This window comes from Talpa occidentalis, unplaced genomic scaffold, assembly GCF_014898055.3.
Source record: "Talpa occidentalis isolate TD23 unplaced genomic scaffold, MPIMG_talOcc4v2.1 talOcc4.1899, whole genome shotgun sequence".
In the NCBI taxonomy this organism is placed as follows: Eukaryota; Metazoa; Chordata; class Mammalia; order Eulipotyphla; family Talpidae; genus Talpa; species Talpa occidentalis.
Window position 1 is genome coordinate 1 of NW_023601961.1, and position 15,710 is coordinate 15,710.

General features: G+C 51.8%; 1 protein-coding gene across 1 annotated transcript; it reads left to right on the forward strand.

Moving 5' to 3' along the window:
* The first annotated feature begins 3,442 nt into the window (after positions 1-3,442).
* LOC119250957 (EH domain-containing protein 3-like) lies at positions 3,443-13,492 on the forward strand. Its single transcript, XM_037518507.2, has 2 exons — positions 3,443-6,805; positions 11,896-13,492. The coding sequence occupies exons 1-2, from the start codon at positions 6,657-6,659 to the stop codon at positions 12,218-12,220; spliced, it is 474 nt and encodes a 157-aa protein (XP_037374404.1). The 5' UTR covers positions 3,443-6,656; the 3' UTR covers positions 12,221-13,492.
* The last annotated feature ends 2,218 nt before the right edge of the window (positions 13,493-15,710 follow it).

Consider the following 15,710-nt stretch of genomic DNA (forward strand, 5'->3'; position numbering starts at 1 on the left):
AAGAACATTCTTCTAATAACTAATTAATGTGCTATGATCTCTGCCTGAAATAACTCCCCTGGCCTAAGGCCCAGCAACCCAGAGTAATAAAATAAACAATAAATTGGCCTGGTGGCCCTCCTTCCCACGCGGGCTGCATCTTTGGAGTACAGTAGCCCTGTGTCCCTGTGGCTGGCTGCCTTTCCTCCTGCCTCTGCTATTTTTCTCCTCTCTCTCCTCCTCTGGCTGGCCTGCAGCCTCAAGTCCCTCCTCCCTGGCACCAGTTTCAGGGACTGAGGAAGGCCAGAGTACCCACAGGTGGTAAGGCAGGCCTAGTGGGCCATGGAGCAGGGACAGGAGAATCGGGTGTGGGGCCTGGTCTGGCTATATTCTCAAGGATGCCTGGCTGGTCTTAAGGACCATGTGGGCTTTCTATAACATGACTTGGATCCCGAAGTATGAATACTTGGAGAAAGGGTTGTGGAGGTATGGTGGGAGGCTATTCAGCAGGTCCTTTTGACCTCCTCAATTTCTTCAGGGCCTTGTTATGTCCTCCTCCAACAGTGAGTTGGCATTTGCTTGTGGCTGCACCATATGGTCACCTCCCTGGCATCCCCGTCAGCCAGGCCTTACCCTGAGCATTACAGTATTATCACCCCATAAAAGAAGATGATTCTCTGGAAAGCTGAAAAAAGCTGACAAAGAACCCCCTGACTCCAGATAAACCCACTGACCTCTGCAAAGTCCATCCTGCCAGCCACAATCCCTGTACCAGCTCTCTCCTGTCTGCCCTCTGGGGTTAAAGGACTTGAGGATTCTGACCTGGTCCCTGAGTGGGGCTAGGGCCTTTTTCAAGGCCTAAGTTTTACTCAAGGAACCAGACGGCCCTTGAATGGAGGAACTATGTCACCCTGCCTCAGGCCCAGCTTACGATCTTCCTTGAAAATCAGCTGTCTGCAGTCCTCGGCAGAAGATTTTCTGCGAGAAGGGCCTCTGGAAGACAGACTCCTTCCTGGTCCTATTGCCAGTGTGGTGGGACCTTGGAAAGAACACAGACTGGCTCAGCAGAGTCCAGGCCACACAGGTAGCAGCCAAGAGGCCTCGTGATCAAGGCCTGACTGCTCTGAGCCTCAGTTTCCTTGTCTCTAACGTGACTAGAAAGCACATTCTCAGGCTTGTTCGCAGGAGCGCTGTTCTGTTCCTCGCACTGGACTTGAGGCTGTGCCTTGCCCTCTTTTTCTAGTGGATTCTCTTAACTTCCAGGCTGGCCCTCAGGAAGGTGGGAAGCCCTATGGGCACAACACCCAGTGTGGGAAGCAGGGAGAAGAGAAGGAGGCAGTATGTACAGCCTGAAGGAGCCTGGCTCCCACCTCCCAGGGTGGGAGGAGGAGCATGAAACAGAACTGGGGAGGCCGGGCAGGGCAGGGGCAGAGCAGGGACAAAACAGGGCCTGCCACAGGGCAGGGGCAGACAACCTGAGGCACCAGGGAAAACTTCCATCTGGCCACTGGACTTTGTGTGGGGCCATTTTACCCCATGGGGTAGGCTGCTCCCAGGAGCACTGAGCTGACTCAGACCTCAACTGGCCGTGGAGTTGGGAAACTCTACAGGCAGTGCTGGGTAGTAGCTCCCATCTGCTCCCTCCCTAGGTGTCTGTGGGGTGCTTCAGGGTCTCTCTAAAGTCCTGTGAGGCCAATAGGGTGGAAATTACTGTCTGAACCCCTTTTTAAAGCTCGAGTCCCCAGTGCTTAGTGAGACTAAAAATGTAGATATATAAGCAAATGTCTATAATAATACAAGCCAGAAAGTAGCATTCCCCGAAGATACACAAATTAATAGCTATGTGATTTTCAGGGAAGAGAGTGAGGTGGTAATGAATCAGTTAAGGCTTGGGAGGAGGAGGCAGGGAGGTGCGCTGGGGCTGGTTTGGAGATTAGGTAGCAATGTGCTGAGTTCTTAGCGGCAACTCTGAGGTGTCCCTTTTCCCCAATTATTCTCTCTGCCTGTCTGGGCACGTAATCTTTGTTTTTCCCAACCTCACATATATCATCTCAAAACCTTCATTCTATTCTTCTGACCTCACTAGAAAACAACTATTATCTCCATTTTATAAACCAGGGACACTGAGGCAGTGGCCTTTAGGGCTGTGTCCAAGGCCATATCTGCTCAAACCACCACCCATGAAGTTGCTTCCTCCCCCACCCCCAGCACTGTTGTGGGGCCTTCCCCTCTCTTCCCCCGCCCCCCTGCCCTGGCTGGGTGCCTTCCGCAGCAGCCTGAGGTCTGCAGCCTGAGTTCTGGCCCCACTGTGGCAGAGATGGGTACTTTGTTGTTTTTTTTTGTTTTTTGTTTTTTTTTTAAATATTAAATTTTATTTTTATATTCCCCCATACAATTGCAAACGCCCCATTCTGACCCCAATCCTTCCCCTCCCGCCCCCCACCCCCAAAAAGTGTCTCTGGTTCATAGTTTTTTGTTGATTTTGATTTTCACTTTCTTAGAGATGGGTACTTTGGAGGCAGAATATAAGATTCTTGGCTCCGTGCCTTGCCCTGGGTGCTTAGGTCACCACTAAAGCAGGCCACAAAAACATGAGGAAAATGTTATGAAATAATTTACTTAAGAAGAATATGCAGAAAACTCATTCTCAGGGGGCAAGTTGGCATTGCACTGGACTTCCTTGCACTGCTTTAGGATTCAGTGCTTATTATTTTGCATTGGATGGCAAAATCTTTTCCGCCCTTAAATCCTCTCACTTTTCTCATCTGGCCCTGAACTTGGATCGCCTCTATCTCAATGTAGGGAGCTGCAAGACCGCAATAAAGCTGCTGTCCTGCAGTATTTATAGGACTGACTCAGTGGAATAATTTGAGTAAATGTTCCAAAACAGCACCTGTCCCCCCTTATTCATGTGGGTACCCCTCTCTGCCCTTCCCGCCTAGGCTTGCACTAATTTTTCTTTGTTTATGCCTCTGTGGGAACGTTTCTGCCTGGCAACAAAGGCGATCTGTATCACTTCCCATAGAGAAGCAGTGATGAGCTCCCTCAATAAGTTTTCCTTTCTGGACACAGTGACTGCTTTGTTCAGGGGGCACTCGGTGCTGCCAGCCATACCCAAATGTCCCTGCGAATTTACCCCTCTCCAGGGTCCTCTGGTTGGACCGTGTCCCTGGATTTGCTGGTGGTTTTACTAGACTCTGTGTTTCTCCAGACCTATGTGTGGTCAGCAAGTTTTGGGGTCCTGTGGGTTTAGCTGAGAGGGCAGGACAGCAGGCCCTTGATGGTAGCCTTGGACTGCAGCTCCAGGACATCTGGGGAAGTGGCCCTGCTCTGCTGGGAGGCGTCATACTGGCCCATCTGCTGATACTTAGAGTCTCCCTCTTAGGGATGAAATCTGAGACGCCTGTGTCAGAAAGATACTTCATCCCTGCCATGTGGCCTGTTCAGGCTGGGCCTTCTTAAAGCTGTTCAGAACTGTTTCTTTCCAACTCAGCTTCCTATGTCAGCTGCCCCGAAGACTTTGATGAGAACCACAGCCAGCATCTGCCCAGAATTCACACTTGCTCCCCACCCACCACCCCCAGCATGGTCCTGCATAGGGCTTCTCACTCAGGTGTCCTTTCAGGCAGGTATTCCCACACACGGGCAAAATAGATGGGTTTCCCATCAAGGTGTTGATTGACATGAAAGTACTTCCCAGGAGAATCTGGCCCTACTGAGGTTAAGTCCCCCAAAATGTCCTCTTGGAGCCTGTGGGCCTGGGGTCTGCTCTCTTCACCTGATAGCTACAGCTTTTGCATACAACACCCCACTCATTGCTGTGGAGCTGTGAGCCCAAGGGTGGATGTTCATATAGATGAGTGCGTTCCTGGGCTTGTGGGTCCCACATCCTAACCTCTCCCCCAAGCTTGACCCCTGGCAGCCTCCTGCCAAACCACGTTCCTTTGTGGCTTTCTTGTCTTTCCTTCTTCCAGGCCCATGTGGACCTCAGTGCTTTGGCCTGTGCCCAGAAGTGGCTGCATTTCTTGGTCAAGGCAGGAAAGGAGACAGTGAATGTAGTGGCTCGGAGCCTGAATTCTCAGTCTAGGTGCCAAGTTCAAATTCAGAAGCCCTGCCCGTTACTGATGGCATAACGTGGGGCAGCTCGTTTAGCCTTTCCTCCTCTTTAAAATGGGATAGTAAGGCCTCCCTGGTGGCGCAAGGGGTTAAGATGCAGCACTATGAAGCTATCCGCAGGATCCCCAGCCAGGGAGCTACCCACATGGTGCAGCAGACCTCTCCTATTTCACCCGCTGCTCCCCTCAGCAGTGTATTTCAGTAGATCTACCTGTTCTGTTCCCCACTCTGTCTCTGATAAATCCTTTCATCCCCCACACCTCTGGCCTGTACCCCAGTTCTTGTATGCATAATAAAATAAATCTTTAAAAAATGAATAACAAATACAATGGGATAGTAATCTGGGTATCAAAGAGTGATGTAAGTACTTAAAGGCTGTAACTAATTTGATGCTGGTTTAAGTCTTAAGCTCTGTAACTAGATTGATCCTAGGAGGTGTCTTTTCTTACTAGGCCCATTTGATGATAAGGGTGTAGTGTCCACATCAGAGGAGACATGAAGATAAAAGGAGATAATCCATGCGAAGTCCAGAACAGCACCCGGTGCACTGCAACTGTCACCTCCCCTGTGAAAGTGAAGGGTGTAGGGCCCACAGAAGTCCAGTGCCTCATGCTTAGAGAAGCCAGATCTGCCTGTTCCCACCCCTCGTGGAGGCCTGAAGGAGAAGGCATAAGGAAGCAGGAAGTCCCATTCAAGTGTGCAGCTGTTGGGATTTATTCTCTTCACACCCCCAAGTGATAGTTTTTAAAATGATCTTCCAACAGGAGGAAATCCTGCCTTCACACCCAGATTGTTGGGCCTGGATCCCAAAGGGAGATGAGGGTTTTCCTGAGGCAACCTGAAACCCTCCTGTGCCTGCGGGGTGGCCTCCTGGGCTGAGCAGCAGCTCTAAGGCAGGAGGCAGGCTCCTTGGGGAGGGAGCCCATGGCAACCCTGCCCTGGAACTTCAGAGAAGCTAGCAGCTGGGAGCTCTTCTCCAAGGCACAAGCAGATGTCGACAAGCTGGAAGAAACTCCAGCAAGTCTCCCCAGCCACCACTTTGTCAGGCTGAGCTGGTTACTGCTCCAGGCCCACCTCTGGCAGGCAGAGCGTGGGCCCTGCAGACATGGCCTGAGGTCCCAGCTCTGCCCAGGCCTTCAGTGGGGCCGTGACCCCCCTCTCTCTGGCAGGCATTTCTTCAGAGTAGAAGACAGTTGAAGGACAGATGTTAGGCTGTTATGGATGTGGATTCTGGGTCCACTCCAGCTGGAGAAAGCCACATAACCCTTCTCAGTCTTGGATTTCTCAATAATGCCTGCTGTGAAGCTGAAGGAAGCAATGTTCCCGAAGTGATCAGTATAACATCTGACATGTGGAAATGCTCCTGTCAGGGATGATTATCAGTAAAATGAGAACATTGGTTCAGAGCAGTTTGTCAACCCTGCCTGCATATTCAGATCAGTAGGAAAAGTCCTAAAAAGTACCAGCTGCCAAGGCCCACCCCTGAGCAAATAGATCAGAACCTAGGGTGAGGCCAAGGCACCACCCACCAGAGCTGCAGGGGGCGCCAGGGCTGAGGACCACTGGTCCGGGACATAGCCTGGTTCCCTTCCCAACCTCACAGACTCTGACTTGACCTCTTCCCTGAGGGCTTCTTGGTTTTTCCCTCCAAGAGTGAATACGGGCCCTCTTAGTTAAGGAGGAGACTCCCAGCACACGATGGAGGCTCATCTCAGGGGTCACTCCTTAGCTCCTGGTCCATGCTGGCTTGGGAAGAGGCCCTGGGGACTCTCCCCCGGCCAGTCCCAAGCCAGCAGTTCTGGGCTCTCTCCTGGGAACAGACTCACACTGTTTGGGTTTAAAGCTGTTCTGAGCTCCTTCCAAATGGCCTGGTTGTCCTCACAGGCTCTGCCCTTCATTCTCTGGCTCATATGTGATATTGATCTTGGCTTCTAAAGGGGGCTGTGGAGAAGGACATGTGGCCTTGGACTCACTGCCCAGGAGGAGAGCCAGAGAGAACCTGCCACCTCAGGTCACAGCTGGTGCAGAGACGGGCCAAGAGTCCAGGATGGGATGGGAATCCACTTCACACTGTGTCACATAAGCACAGTTTTTTCATTGAATGACTGACTAACCAGGTAAATTAATAGGAAAGTGAGCAGACCGCATGGATTGGCCATGCCTTCTGAGGGCATGTCAGCTGCCCTCACAACCTCGAGTTGTGGGGTCTTCAAAACTTGGCCATGCTTTGTTTCTGAGCTCAGATATTGTTGGGTTTTTTTTGATGTTGTTGTTGTTGTTGTTTTGTTGTGTGTTTTTTGTTTTTCTTTGTCCTGGCTCAAGGAGGGAAAAAGATAAGGACCAAAAAGGACAGATTTGCTATATTAAGATCAGTTGCAACCCCACCTCCTCCACGCAGTTATTTGAGGTCTTATCTGAGAGGGCAGCCTCTCTCCCTGCCATGAAAGCCCAAGCTCCGGGCCTGCCCCTGTGTGACCCTCGTCTGCCCATGGAGACAGGAGCCCTGCATTGTGACTGTGCTCCCTTCTGCCAGGTACCTGCTGGAACAGGACTTCCCCGGCATGAGGATTGGGCCCGAGCCCACCACCGACTCCTTCATCGCGGTGATGCAGGGAGAGGTGGAGGGAATTGTCCCTGGCAACGCCCTGGTGGTGGATCCTAAGAAGCCCTTCCGGAAACTGAATGCCTTTGGCAATGCCTTCTTGAACAGGTGAGTGCAGGTGTTCCCTTTTCTTCCCGGAGGATGAGAAGCAAAAGGTGGAGGCAGGATTTGGGGACGCTCAATGCTTTTTGCATGCTCAAGGTGTCTCTTGAGTGTTCTTCTCTTGCTAGGCGTGTAACTGAGTGAATCACCAATGATCAGGGATGAGGTAGCTGTAATCTGGGCTGACTCCTGGGCATGGAGCAGGGAAAGGCCTGGAGTTAAATCACACCCAATCTGTACCTCTTTGCAATAAAAGCCTGAGGGGCTACTCTGGCTGGCTAATCCCCCAGCATTGGGGTGGGGGGAGCTTGCATACAACTGAAAGGAGGCAGAGGACATTGTTCTTACTCTGTGGAAAAGACCCAGGACTTAAAATAGAAGCCTTGAGTTTGAGCACTGATTCTCCTATGGACTCACTATGTGACCTTGAACAAGTCCACTCTTCTCCCCTAAGAAGAATCTAAGTCTACAGACACTGGGGTGGTTGTGAAGATTTGAATGGAGGAAACTTTAGGGTCAAGCTGACCCAGGCCTTTCCATCATGACTCACAAGATTGCAGGCTGTCCCCATCATACTTGTTAAATAGATCCAGTGTTTGCATGTGGATCACACTTAACATTTTTTTAAAATGACTGTCTAGTATTGTCATGTATTATTTCGTTCACTCCATGTGTTATCCACCAAGGGGCCTAGGTAAGCCCCTGTTGCCACTTGTTGTCAAAGTTGAGGCTTATTGCCCAAAGGATTCTCAACATGTCTTATCCTGCAGGATGTTTAGTATCAAGCTTTGTGCTTGTCCCTCATCTTTCGTCTAGGAGCACAGGCTCTGTAGCTCTCCAACACAGGATGGGGAGGGTCTACTGGGGAGAGGCTGCATGGGGAGTGTGTGAAATTGTGCATGGGAAGGGGGTGCTCCAAAATAGTGATGCCTGGGGAGGGTCGTGCTGATGAATCTTGGGAAATTGGCCTGGAGGTAGAGCGTCCTCAGGAGTTTGACATGATTTACTTAGGAAACTAAATTGTGCGTCTAAAATAAGAAGATTAAGGTGGCGATGATGTCAAGGTGCAGTGAGACATGTAGCCCTGAGTTGTATCTCTAATATGTGAAGAACATGATGGAGGATGAGTCAGCATGAGTGAGCGGAGGCTGGTAGGTCCAGGGGAGCCTACCAGGGTTGTGGCTGATGAATTTGACTTTGAACACTTGAGCTTGCAGTGACTTGGAGTCCACTGAATAGCATTAATCCATCTGAGGGTAGCTATGAGGAGCAGGATCCCAGTTGAGAGGTGAGAAAGAACTGGGCCTAAGAGCGGTGGGGCTCATTGGAAGACAGAGTAAAGGTTTGGCAGTTAACCCCATTTTGAAATAATTGTGCTCATAATAATCACAACAGTATATGGTATTTTGTGTGATAGCGTATAGTCTATTATGACAACAGAATCTCTGTAATTGCCATCATACACCCGGTGCGTTCTTAAGAGCTGAGCTTTCTGTCATTAATTAAACCCAGCAAGTCTTGCCAAGTCTATTTTTGAACATATTAAAATCAGAAGGTGTGTGTAAGGTGGAGTAGGAGTGCCTTACCCAGGGCAGAAACAGTTAACCTCTTTGAGTCTTAGTCTCTTTATCCACAAATAATAGAAAACAAGTCATCTATGCTGTAATCTCCTACAAATACTGCGTAAAGAAAATCTGAGCACAAGTGCTAGGAAAACGAATTTCGAGTGGTCCCTGGAATTGTTTACAGTGGCTGCCTTTAGGGAGTGGGGTTGAGGGGCGAAGAATGAGGGAGACCCTCCTATTTCTTTTTGCACTTCGCTGAACTGCTTCTTTTGCCATTTGCATACTATTTGATTTATTTAAAAAATTGTATATGAAGGTATTAGGAAAAGAACAATATAAACAGAGAAGGTGACACTATTCAGCTGTGATATCAATGAATAAAGTGTTTAACCTGAAACCGACTCAAGCAAGATCCTGACTTTCCAGAAGGACCTATCTCTGCCTCTGGCCAGGAGACCAACTTTGGTAAAGAAAGAACCGTGACTCCCTCCCAGGGTCTTGCTGAGGGAGAGAATCCATGTTTTATTTCAGCAGACATCAGCCCCGCTGGCCTTGGGCCTAGCTCTGAGGGGGATGTGGGACTGAGCAGGGTCAGAGGCCTGGAGAACAGGCCAGGACCCAGGGCAGGAGGCCTGACACGGCCTTGGTGGAAAATTGGCATGTGAGATCAGCACCCGTGTTCAATGACGAGCGAGATGACACTGACAGGGTTAAAAAAAAAGGACATTCCAGGCAGAGACAACTGGAAAATTAAAACAAGCAGAGAGGAATGGGAGAATGCTGCTTCACGCAGGAGCCCTCTGACCAGGACAGGGAAGGAATCGTGAGGTCTGGTTTCCTGCAGGACCTCTCGACAGCCAGCCGGGAAGGCGGCTTTCCAGACTGGCCCTCGCAGGGTCTATTGGAAGAACAGCAGGGAAGGGGAGACAGTCCCCCTTCTGTGTGCCCCCAGCTTCGTTGCAGCCACGCACAGGGAGGCTGTACCCAGATGTGGGTCTCCCTCCCAGCACTGCCAAGAGCCCCCATTTCTTGTCCCCCCTCCTTGTCCTCTGGGCGCTCCAGGCCAGCTCCCATCACTCCGCAGATGACCCTGCTTCCTAGTCTAGAGAAAATGAAGCCCGTGCCCCTGGATCCCTTCTAGTTGTTTTTTTCCAATCTGTTCATCAATGGGCTTCATTGACTTCTGTCCTCATTCCCTGCCCCCGAATGCAGGCAGCCAGGACTTCCTTTCCTCCAGGTCTAGCTCCTCCCTCCCCCATGCTGTGCTTGGGGCCAACTGCTCAGGGACAGCTCCGGCTCCATGGATTATTCCTTTCCTTCTGACAACTCCACCCCCTTGGCGCCTTCCCTTCCACATGGAAATATCTCCTCTGAAAAACTTACAGGGAGCCCTACCCCCCCATCCCTATCCCTTTCCTTTCACAGTCAAGCTTCTTGGTCCCACCTCCACACAGCTTCCCGGACAGCTGTCTGCGAAGGTCATTGTGGAGGTGACCTCTTAGTGACCGTAAGAGGGGACACTGACCTTCCCTCCTTCTCTGGTTCTTGTCTCTCAACCACTGGCCCCTCAGTTCACTGACGGTGCTCCTGCGCCCCCTGGCCAGGCGCTCCCCAGCCTCTCTCTGGTGCCTTTTTTCTCTCGTTTCTATGACCTGAGGTCTCCTTCAGTCTGGCCCACCTTCAGTTCCTGGCCCTTCTCTTTCCATGGCCTCAGCCTGCCTGATGCCTCCACCCCAGCCTCAATCCCCACCCCCAGCATAGGGCCACCTGATCACCAAGTGACGGAAGCCTGCTCAAGCTGGCTTCAGCCCAGTGTGGGATCTGTTTTAGAAAACTGGGTGTGTCTTCACCCTGAGGACTGAGTGTGCTTGGGCCTCGGACACCTCATGCTTCAACAGGAGAGAATTAGGCCGCATACTTCCCTTAGCCACATTATTCTCTTAGCCTCAGTCTCTTAGCCTCTAGCACAGTGCCAGGCACATAATGGACACTACATAAATATTTGCTGACCTGAACTGGACCTGCTGAACTGACCTGCTGAACAGTTCCCTGTAACTGTTCCAGTGAGTTTCTACTGCTCTCAATATACAATCCAGATCTGTTAATGTGGCTTTGATGACTTCAGTGATTTAGCGCTACCTCCCTGTCCATCCATATCTGGCCAATCCAGTCTTCCCATTCTTGCCCAGTGGTGTGCAGTGGTGCATCTCCCCACCCCCACCCCCTGCCACATTTCCACCAGCTTGTTGTGCTTTTCTAGAGTCACCATAACATATCATCACAAAGTGGGTGGCCTAAAACAACTACTGTAGTTCTCACACACAGTTCTGGAGGCCAGATGTCCAGAGCCAAAGTACTAGCAGGGCCATGCTCCTGTGAAGTATCTAGGGGGTTACCTTGCTTGCTCCTCGCAGCTTCTTGGTGGTTCCAGGCATTCCTTGGCTTGTGGCAACATCCCTCCATCTCTGCCTCCATCTTCATGAGACCATCTTTCCTCTGTGTGTGTCTTCACATGGTGTTCTCCTGCATTATGAAGACACCAGTCCTATCAGATTAGGGGCCCACCCTACTCTTGTATGATTTCATGCTGAGTGTAACTCTAACAACCCTCAGGTTGCTTGTTCCAAATAAGTTTACTGGGAGTTAAGATGTCAGCATATCTCTGCGGGACTCAATTAAACCTATTAATACTGCACTTTCACCCCTTATCTCAATCTAGAATGCTGCCTTCTCTGCCACTCCCAACACACACACAAACTCACATACACACACACACACCCTGGCACCTGCTCATACCCCAACATCTGCCTGATAAATTGTGGTCATCTTTTGAAGTCTTAGATGCTGTCAAGGTGCTTCAAATTCTTCTGCATGACTGTCGCCATGTCACTGGGTAACAGAGGCTTAGGGTAGTTGTGATAGTAAGATACCTTGTTGCCTCGCATCAAAAATGTAATTGAGATTTGGGGTAAGAAGGATCATAGTTTACCAATTTGTATTTTGAGACTTAGGGATGTAACAATAATACTTTCTTGAATAACACTTGACTTCACTCCTAAATACAATGGTTGGTATTCAGATGGTCCTTTAGAAACCCAGAGAAATGTTCCAGGGTGATCCGATCCATTCTTCAAGACCAGCACCAGTGCTGCCTCCTCCAGGAAGCCATCTCTCCACCTGTGATCTCCCAAGTCCTTCCTCTGACCTCCCATGGGGTGCTGGTCCCCTTGCACCTCATCCTGTGGCTGCTCATGAGCAGGCCTCTTCCCCACACTTTGGGGGCAGGGATAGAAGTCTGGACATCTTGGTGCCCCGACAGCAGGGGTTCGCAAATGTGAACCTCAAGACCCCGCAGGGAGCCTCCTCTGAGCTGAGCCCTCTGCCAGGGCCAGGCTGGGAGTCTGCCCTGGAAGGCAGCTGGCTTCTGAACTTCTGCCCTGGGCCAGGAAAAGTTGGTGGGGGCCTGAGATGAGGGTGTGTGAGCAGCACGAGAGGACAGTGGCTCACAGCAGGTTTCCTTTCACGGCGCAGGTTCGTGTGTGCCCAGCTGCCCAACCCCGTGCTGGAGAGCATCAGTGTCATCGACACGCCGGGCATCCTCTCTGGGGAGAAGCAGAGGATCAGCCGAGGTAAGCGCAGCACCTGCCAGATTGGCTGTAGCTTCATACTACTTTCCTTTCAGTGTGTTCTCTTGCTGCCATATCCCAGGGCCTTGCTTCCTTTGACAAGCCAGCACTGCCTCATGCTGGGTTTCGGTCTGCTGCAGGAGACAGCTGGCCTCAGTCTTCTCACCTATAAAATGCAGACATCAGTGTCTGCCTTTCTTCCTCATTCACCAGCCAGACACTGCTTCTGAAGTCCCTGCAGTTCCCGGGGGGCTTGCTGTCCCCCAGGGAGCAAACTTCAGTTCTGTGTATACTCCAGAGCATACAAGAGCAGCTGGGTATGTCAAAAGGCTTTGAAAACTGTTCACTGCAGACAGAGAATAGGTATTTGCTCAAGGGAGGTCCCAGCTGGTGGTTGGGAGAGAGAATGCTGGAGCCTGACTGCCAGGGTTCTGTGCTGCCTCTGCGCCTTCCTAGCAGAGCGAACGCTGCAGCATTCTTTGCTTTAGTTGGTTCATCTGTAAATAAGGAAAAATAATTCTACCTTCTTTATGAGGTTGTTTGAGGACTGAAAGAAATGGTAAAGGTAAAACACCTTCTTCCTAGCACATAGCAAGTGCCCAGCAAACATTAGTGTAATCCACCATCATCCTCATTTTTTTTTTTCTAGCACTGGAATGCTAGACTGATGCTATAAAAACTAAAAACCTGCTTCTGCCCCTGCCCCAGCCCTAGCCCAGCCTGCTGTGTGCCCTGGGAAGCCTCCCTACCCTCTGTGCCATGTGCTGTATCACTGGCAAAAAATGCAGATGGAACCATACCCGCCCCAATACTGGAGCTGGGGTAGAGCCAAATCAGCACTCAGATGTCAGCCTCCAGGAAGAAAAGGCTTTAGACTGGCAAGGGTTCTCTGGCTAGTGGCTGGGACTGTCACCTGAATGACCTTAGGTGCCTGCTTCCCTCCACATGCTCCTCAGCCCCAGTGCTCCGTGGCCCATGGGCTTCTGCTATATGGGTGGCGGGGGCGGGCAGAAAAATCCTCCATGAAGGGCATGGCCTGCACAGATTGGCATCCATTCACCCCCAAGCCCTGAGGGGAGCCCAAAGCCTCATAGGCGATAGGCCAGGGCTCCCAAGCGGGGTGCTGAGGGGCCCTGGGGCTGCAGGACTGGCCCAGGTGCAGGCCACTAGTGCCAGAATTGGGCCTCTGTCCAGAACCCCTGCCAGCTGCCTTGGCTTCTCTGAGAAGATTGCTTGTCTCTTGCAGATAGCTCTCTCATGAGGGCAAGCGGCAGGTGACAGAACAGACTGGGCTCTTTGGGGGCTGCTGGGGCTAGTATATGAGCCAGCCCTGGCTGGAGGTAGAGAGGAGGCGTGGCTGTGGGAGAGGCCCCCAGGTCAGCAGGCTGCTCAGGTCTGTCCTGCAGTCTGTTCTGAAGAGAAAACAGAACCTTCTCTTCCTGGGGTGAGCAGGGGTATGTGGATTTGAGCTGGAGGCTTCAGCAGGAAAGCCCTGACCCTTACTATCTCCCCTTTCGCTGAGGAGAGACCTGGCAAGAAGAGGGGAGAGAAGGCAGGGAGGCAGGAGGGGCCTTGGGAGCTGTGTTAGCATTCCATGCAATTGGTGACCCACCCATGAAAGTGGGATGTCCGTGGAAGGTTCCATGTGAAGGGGGTCTGGGCAACCTGGGCCCCAGACTCCCTACCACTGGGCCCTTGGTGGTACAGGGGTTGAGGTTCTGCAACCATAGAACCCAAGGCCATGGGAATATAGGGATGTCGCCACCACTTCTCTCTTCAGCCTACCTCCCTTTGTAACTCCCCTACTGCCCTGTCCAGGGGTAGCCCCATGGAGGGGTAGCCTGGGTGGCTCTCTGCTTCCTTCTATTTGTTCCCTAACATCGGGGCTCATCCTGAGTGTGGGCCTACAGGGGATTTGCTGTTCCACAAGGGCAGCCTGTATCTCCTCAGGAAAGGTTCAGGAGAGCCAGAGCTTCCCAATCTGTTCTACCTGGAGGTGAAGGAGGTGGCACCTGTACCTGCGAGGCCGCTGCAGCCTGACAGGTCAGTCCAGATAGCTCCAGTCTCTGGGGTCCCAAGAACCCTGGGTGGGGAGCTCAGAGGCCTGGGCTGTAGATCCTGCGTGGATCTCAATAGGTCACTCTTTTTCCTTGAGCCTCCATGTGCCCAGGTATAGCAGGGGCAATGGTACCCATCACATGACTTTGTATGGTCCAACTTTGTACAGACCCCAACTCTAAGTCTTAATCACAGTCCATCTTTCACCCTTATCTGCCAGCCAGGCCCTCAAGAGCACCCCCAGACTAACTATGTGACTGACTATGTGAGTGGGCTTCTCGCAGTTGTGCAGTGCACAGCCCGTGCAGCTGTATGTGGCAACCCTGCCCCTGGGACTCCTGCCTTCCTTGGTCCCTGTCCCTTTCCATTCTTTGCCTGTTCCTCTGCCTTCTCTCCTCTTTCATCTTTGGACCTCAGACTGCCCTTTGCCATTTGGGTGCTTGGTTTTCTTGCTGCTCTTCCTATCCACCCTCCACCCCAACCTAAGCACCAGATCCCACCCCACTTCTGGAAGAAGCAATGGCCCCATGAGTGGCTACACAGATCAGTTGTTCTCTGCTTTCCTGAGTCCAGACTAAATGCAGCTACTGTAAAAGCAGGCTGAGATAATAACCAGAGCTGGAAACTGGGCTGCCGGTATCGCATCACCTGCCTTGGCAGTGCTGACAACAGCCTTGCAAGGTGACCAGGGAAATTGGGAGAAGGGCATCAGACACTCTTAGCTATCAGATAAGTTTTCAGTATATGGTATCCAGTCCCTTCCCATCCTTCCTAATCAGCCATAGCACCTGCTAGTTGCAGTTTACACCTGTACACCGACATACACACACACACACACACACACACACACACCTCCCTCCACACACACCTCACTTCCAGGCATGGGTATGCACAGAAACACACACACTTCATGGCACCACTTCCTGGGGTTTTCCAGACTCTGGATCTGGCTGCAGCTCATATCTGGAGCTTCTCCCTTCCTCCAGACAGCCCAGGGCTGAGCAGAATCCCCATGGACAGTTCTGAGAACCATCCCCTCCCTGAGGCCACCTGGCTGAGGTAGAGCCTAAAATCCAGCCCACATCCAAGTCTGCCAGGCACAGGGCTGTGTCTGTGGGGGGCCCTGGGTACCATCTGAAAACCCAGCTGTTCCCAAGGGCTCTCCAGGCCTCAGAAGCTGTATGAGGCACACTCAGGCACCCAGGCCTGGGCAAAGCGTGGTCCTTGTTCGGGGTGTGGCCTCTCTGCCAGGACTTGGGGGTGGGAGTGTCTTGGGGGAAGAGGGAAGAGGTGGTGCAGGAGACATGCGGGAACCCGGACCTGGGAAGTTCCAGGCCTGTCTCTGGCTGCAGATGCACTGGGGTGGGCAACAGAGGGCCAGGGAGGCAGTTCCTGGAAGCGACAGGATGTCCCCAGCCCAGGGCTCATTACTGGGAAGGAGCAAGGATGCAGCAGAAGTGGGAGGGCTCCGGAAATCTGAGTGTCCTCACACTTGGGAACCACATTTCCTGCTGCTTCTCAGCTAGAAATGTCCACACACTCCACCCTGGAAAAGCAACCCCATGGGTGTGGTGTTCACAGCACTCCCAGTAGCCCCTTTCCTGTACAGGTGAGTCAGTGGGGCCAGGGCAGGTAGAACTTGGCCCAGGTCCCAACCCTAGA

What these genes read in the sequence shown, in the direction of transcription:
- LOC119250957 (XM_037518507.2), top strand. Translation starts at nt 6,657, where the DNA reads ATGAGGATTGGGCCCGAGCCCACCACCGACTCCTTCATCGCGGTGATG. An exon ending in GGCAATGCCTTCTTGAACAG is followed by an intron (nt 6,806 to 11,895) that starts GTGAGTGCAGGT and finishes TTCACGGCGCAG; the next exon opens with GTTCGTGTGTGCCCAGCTGC.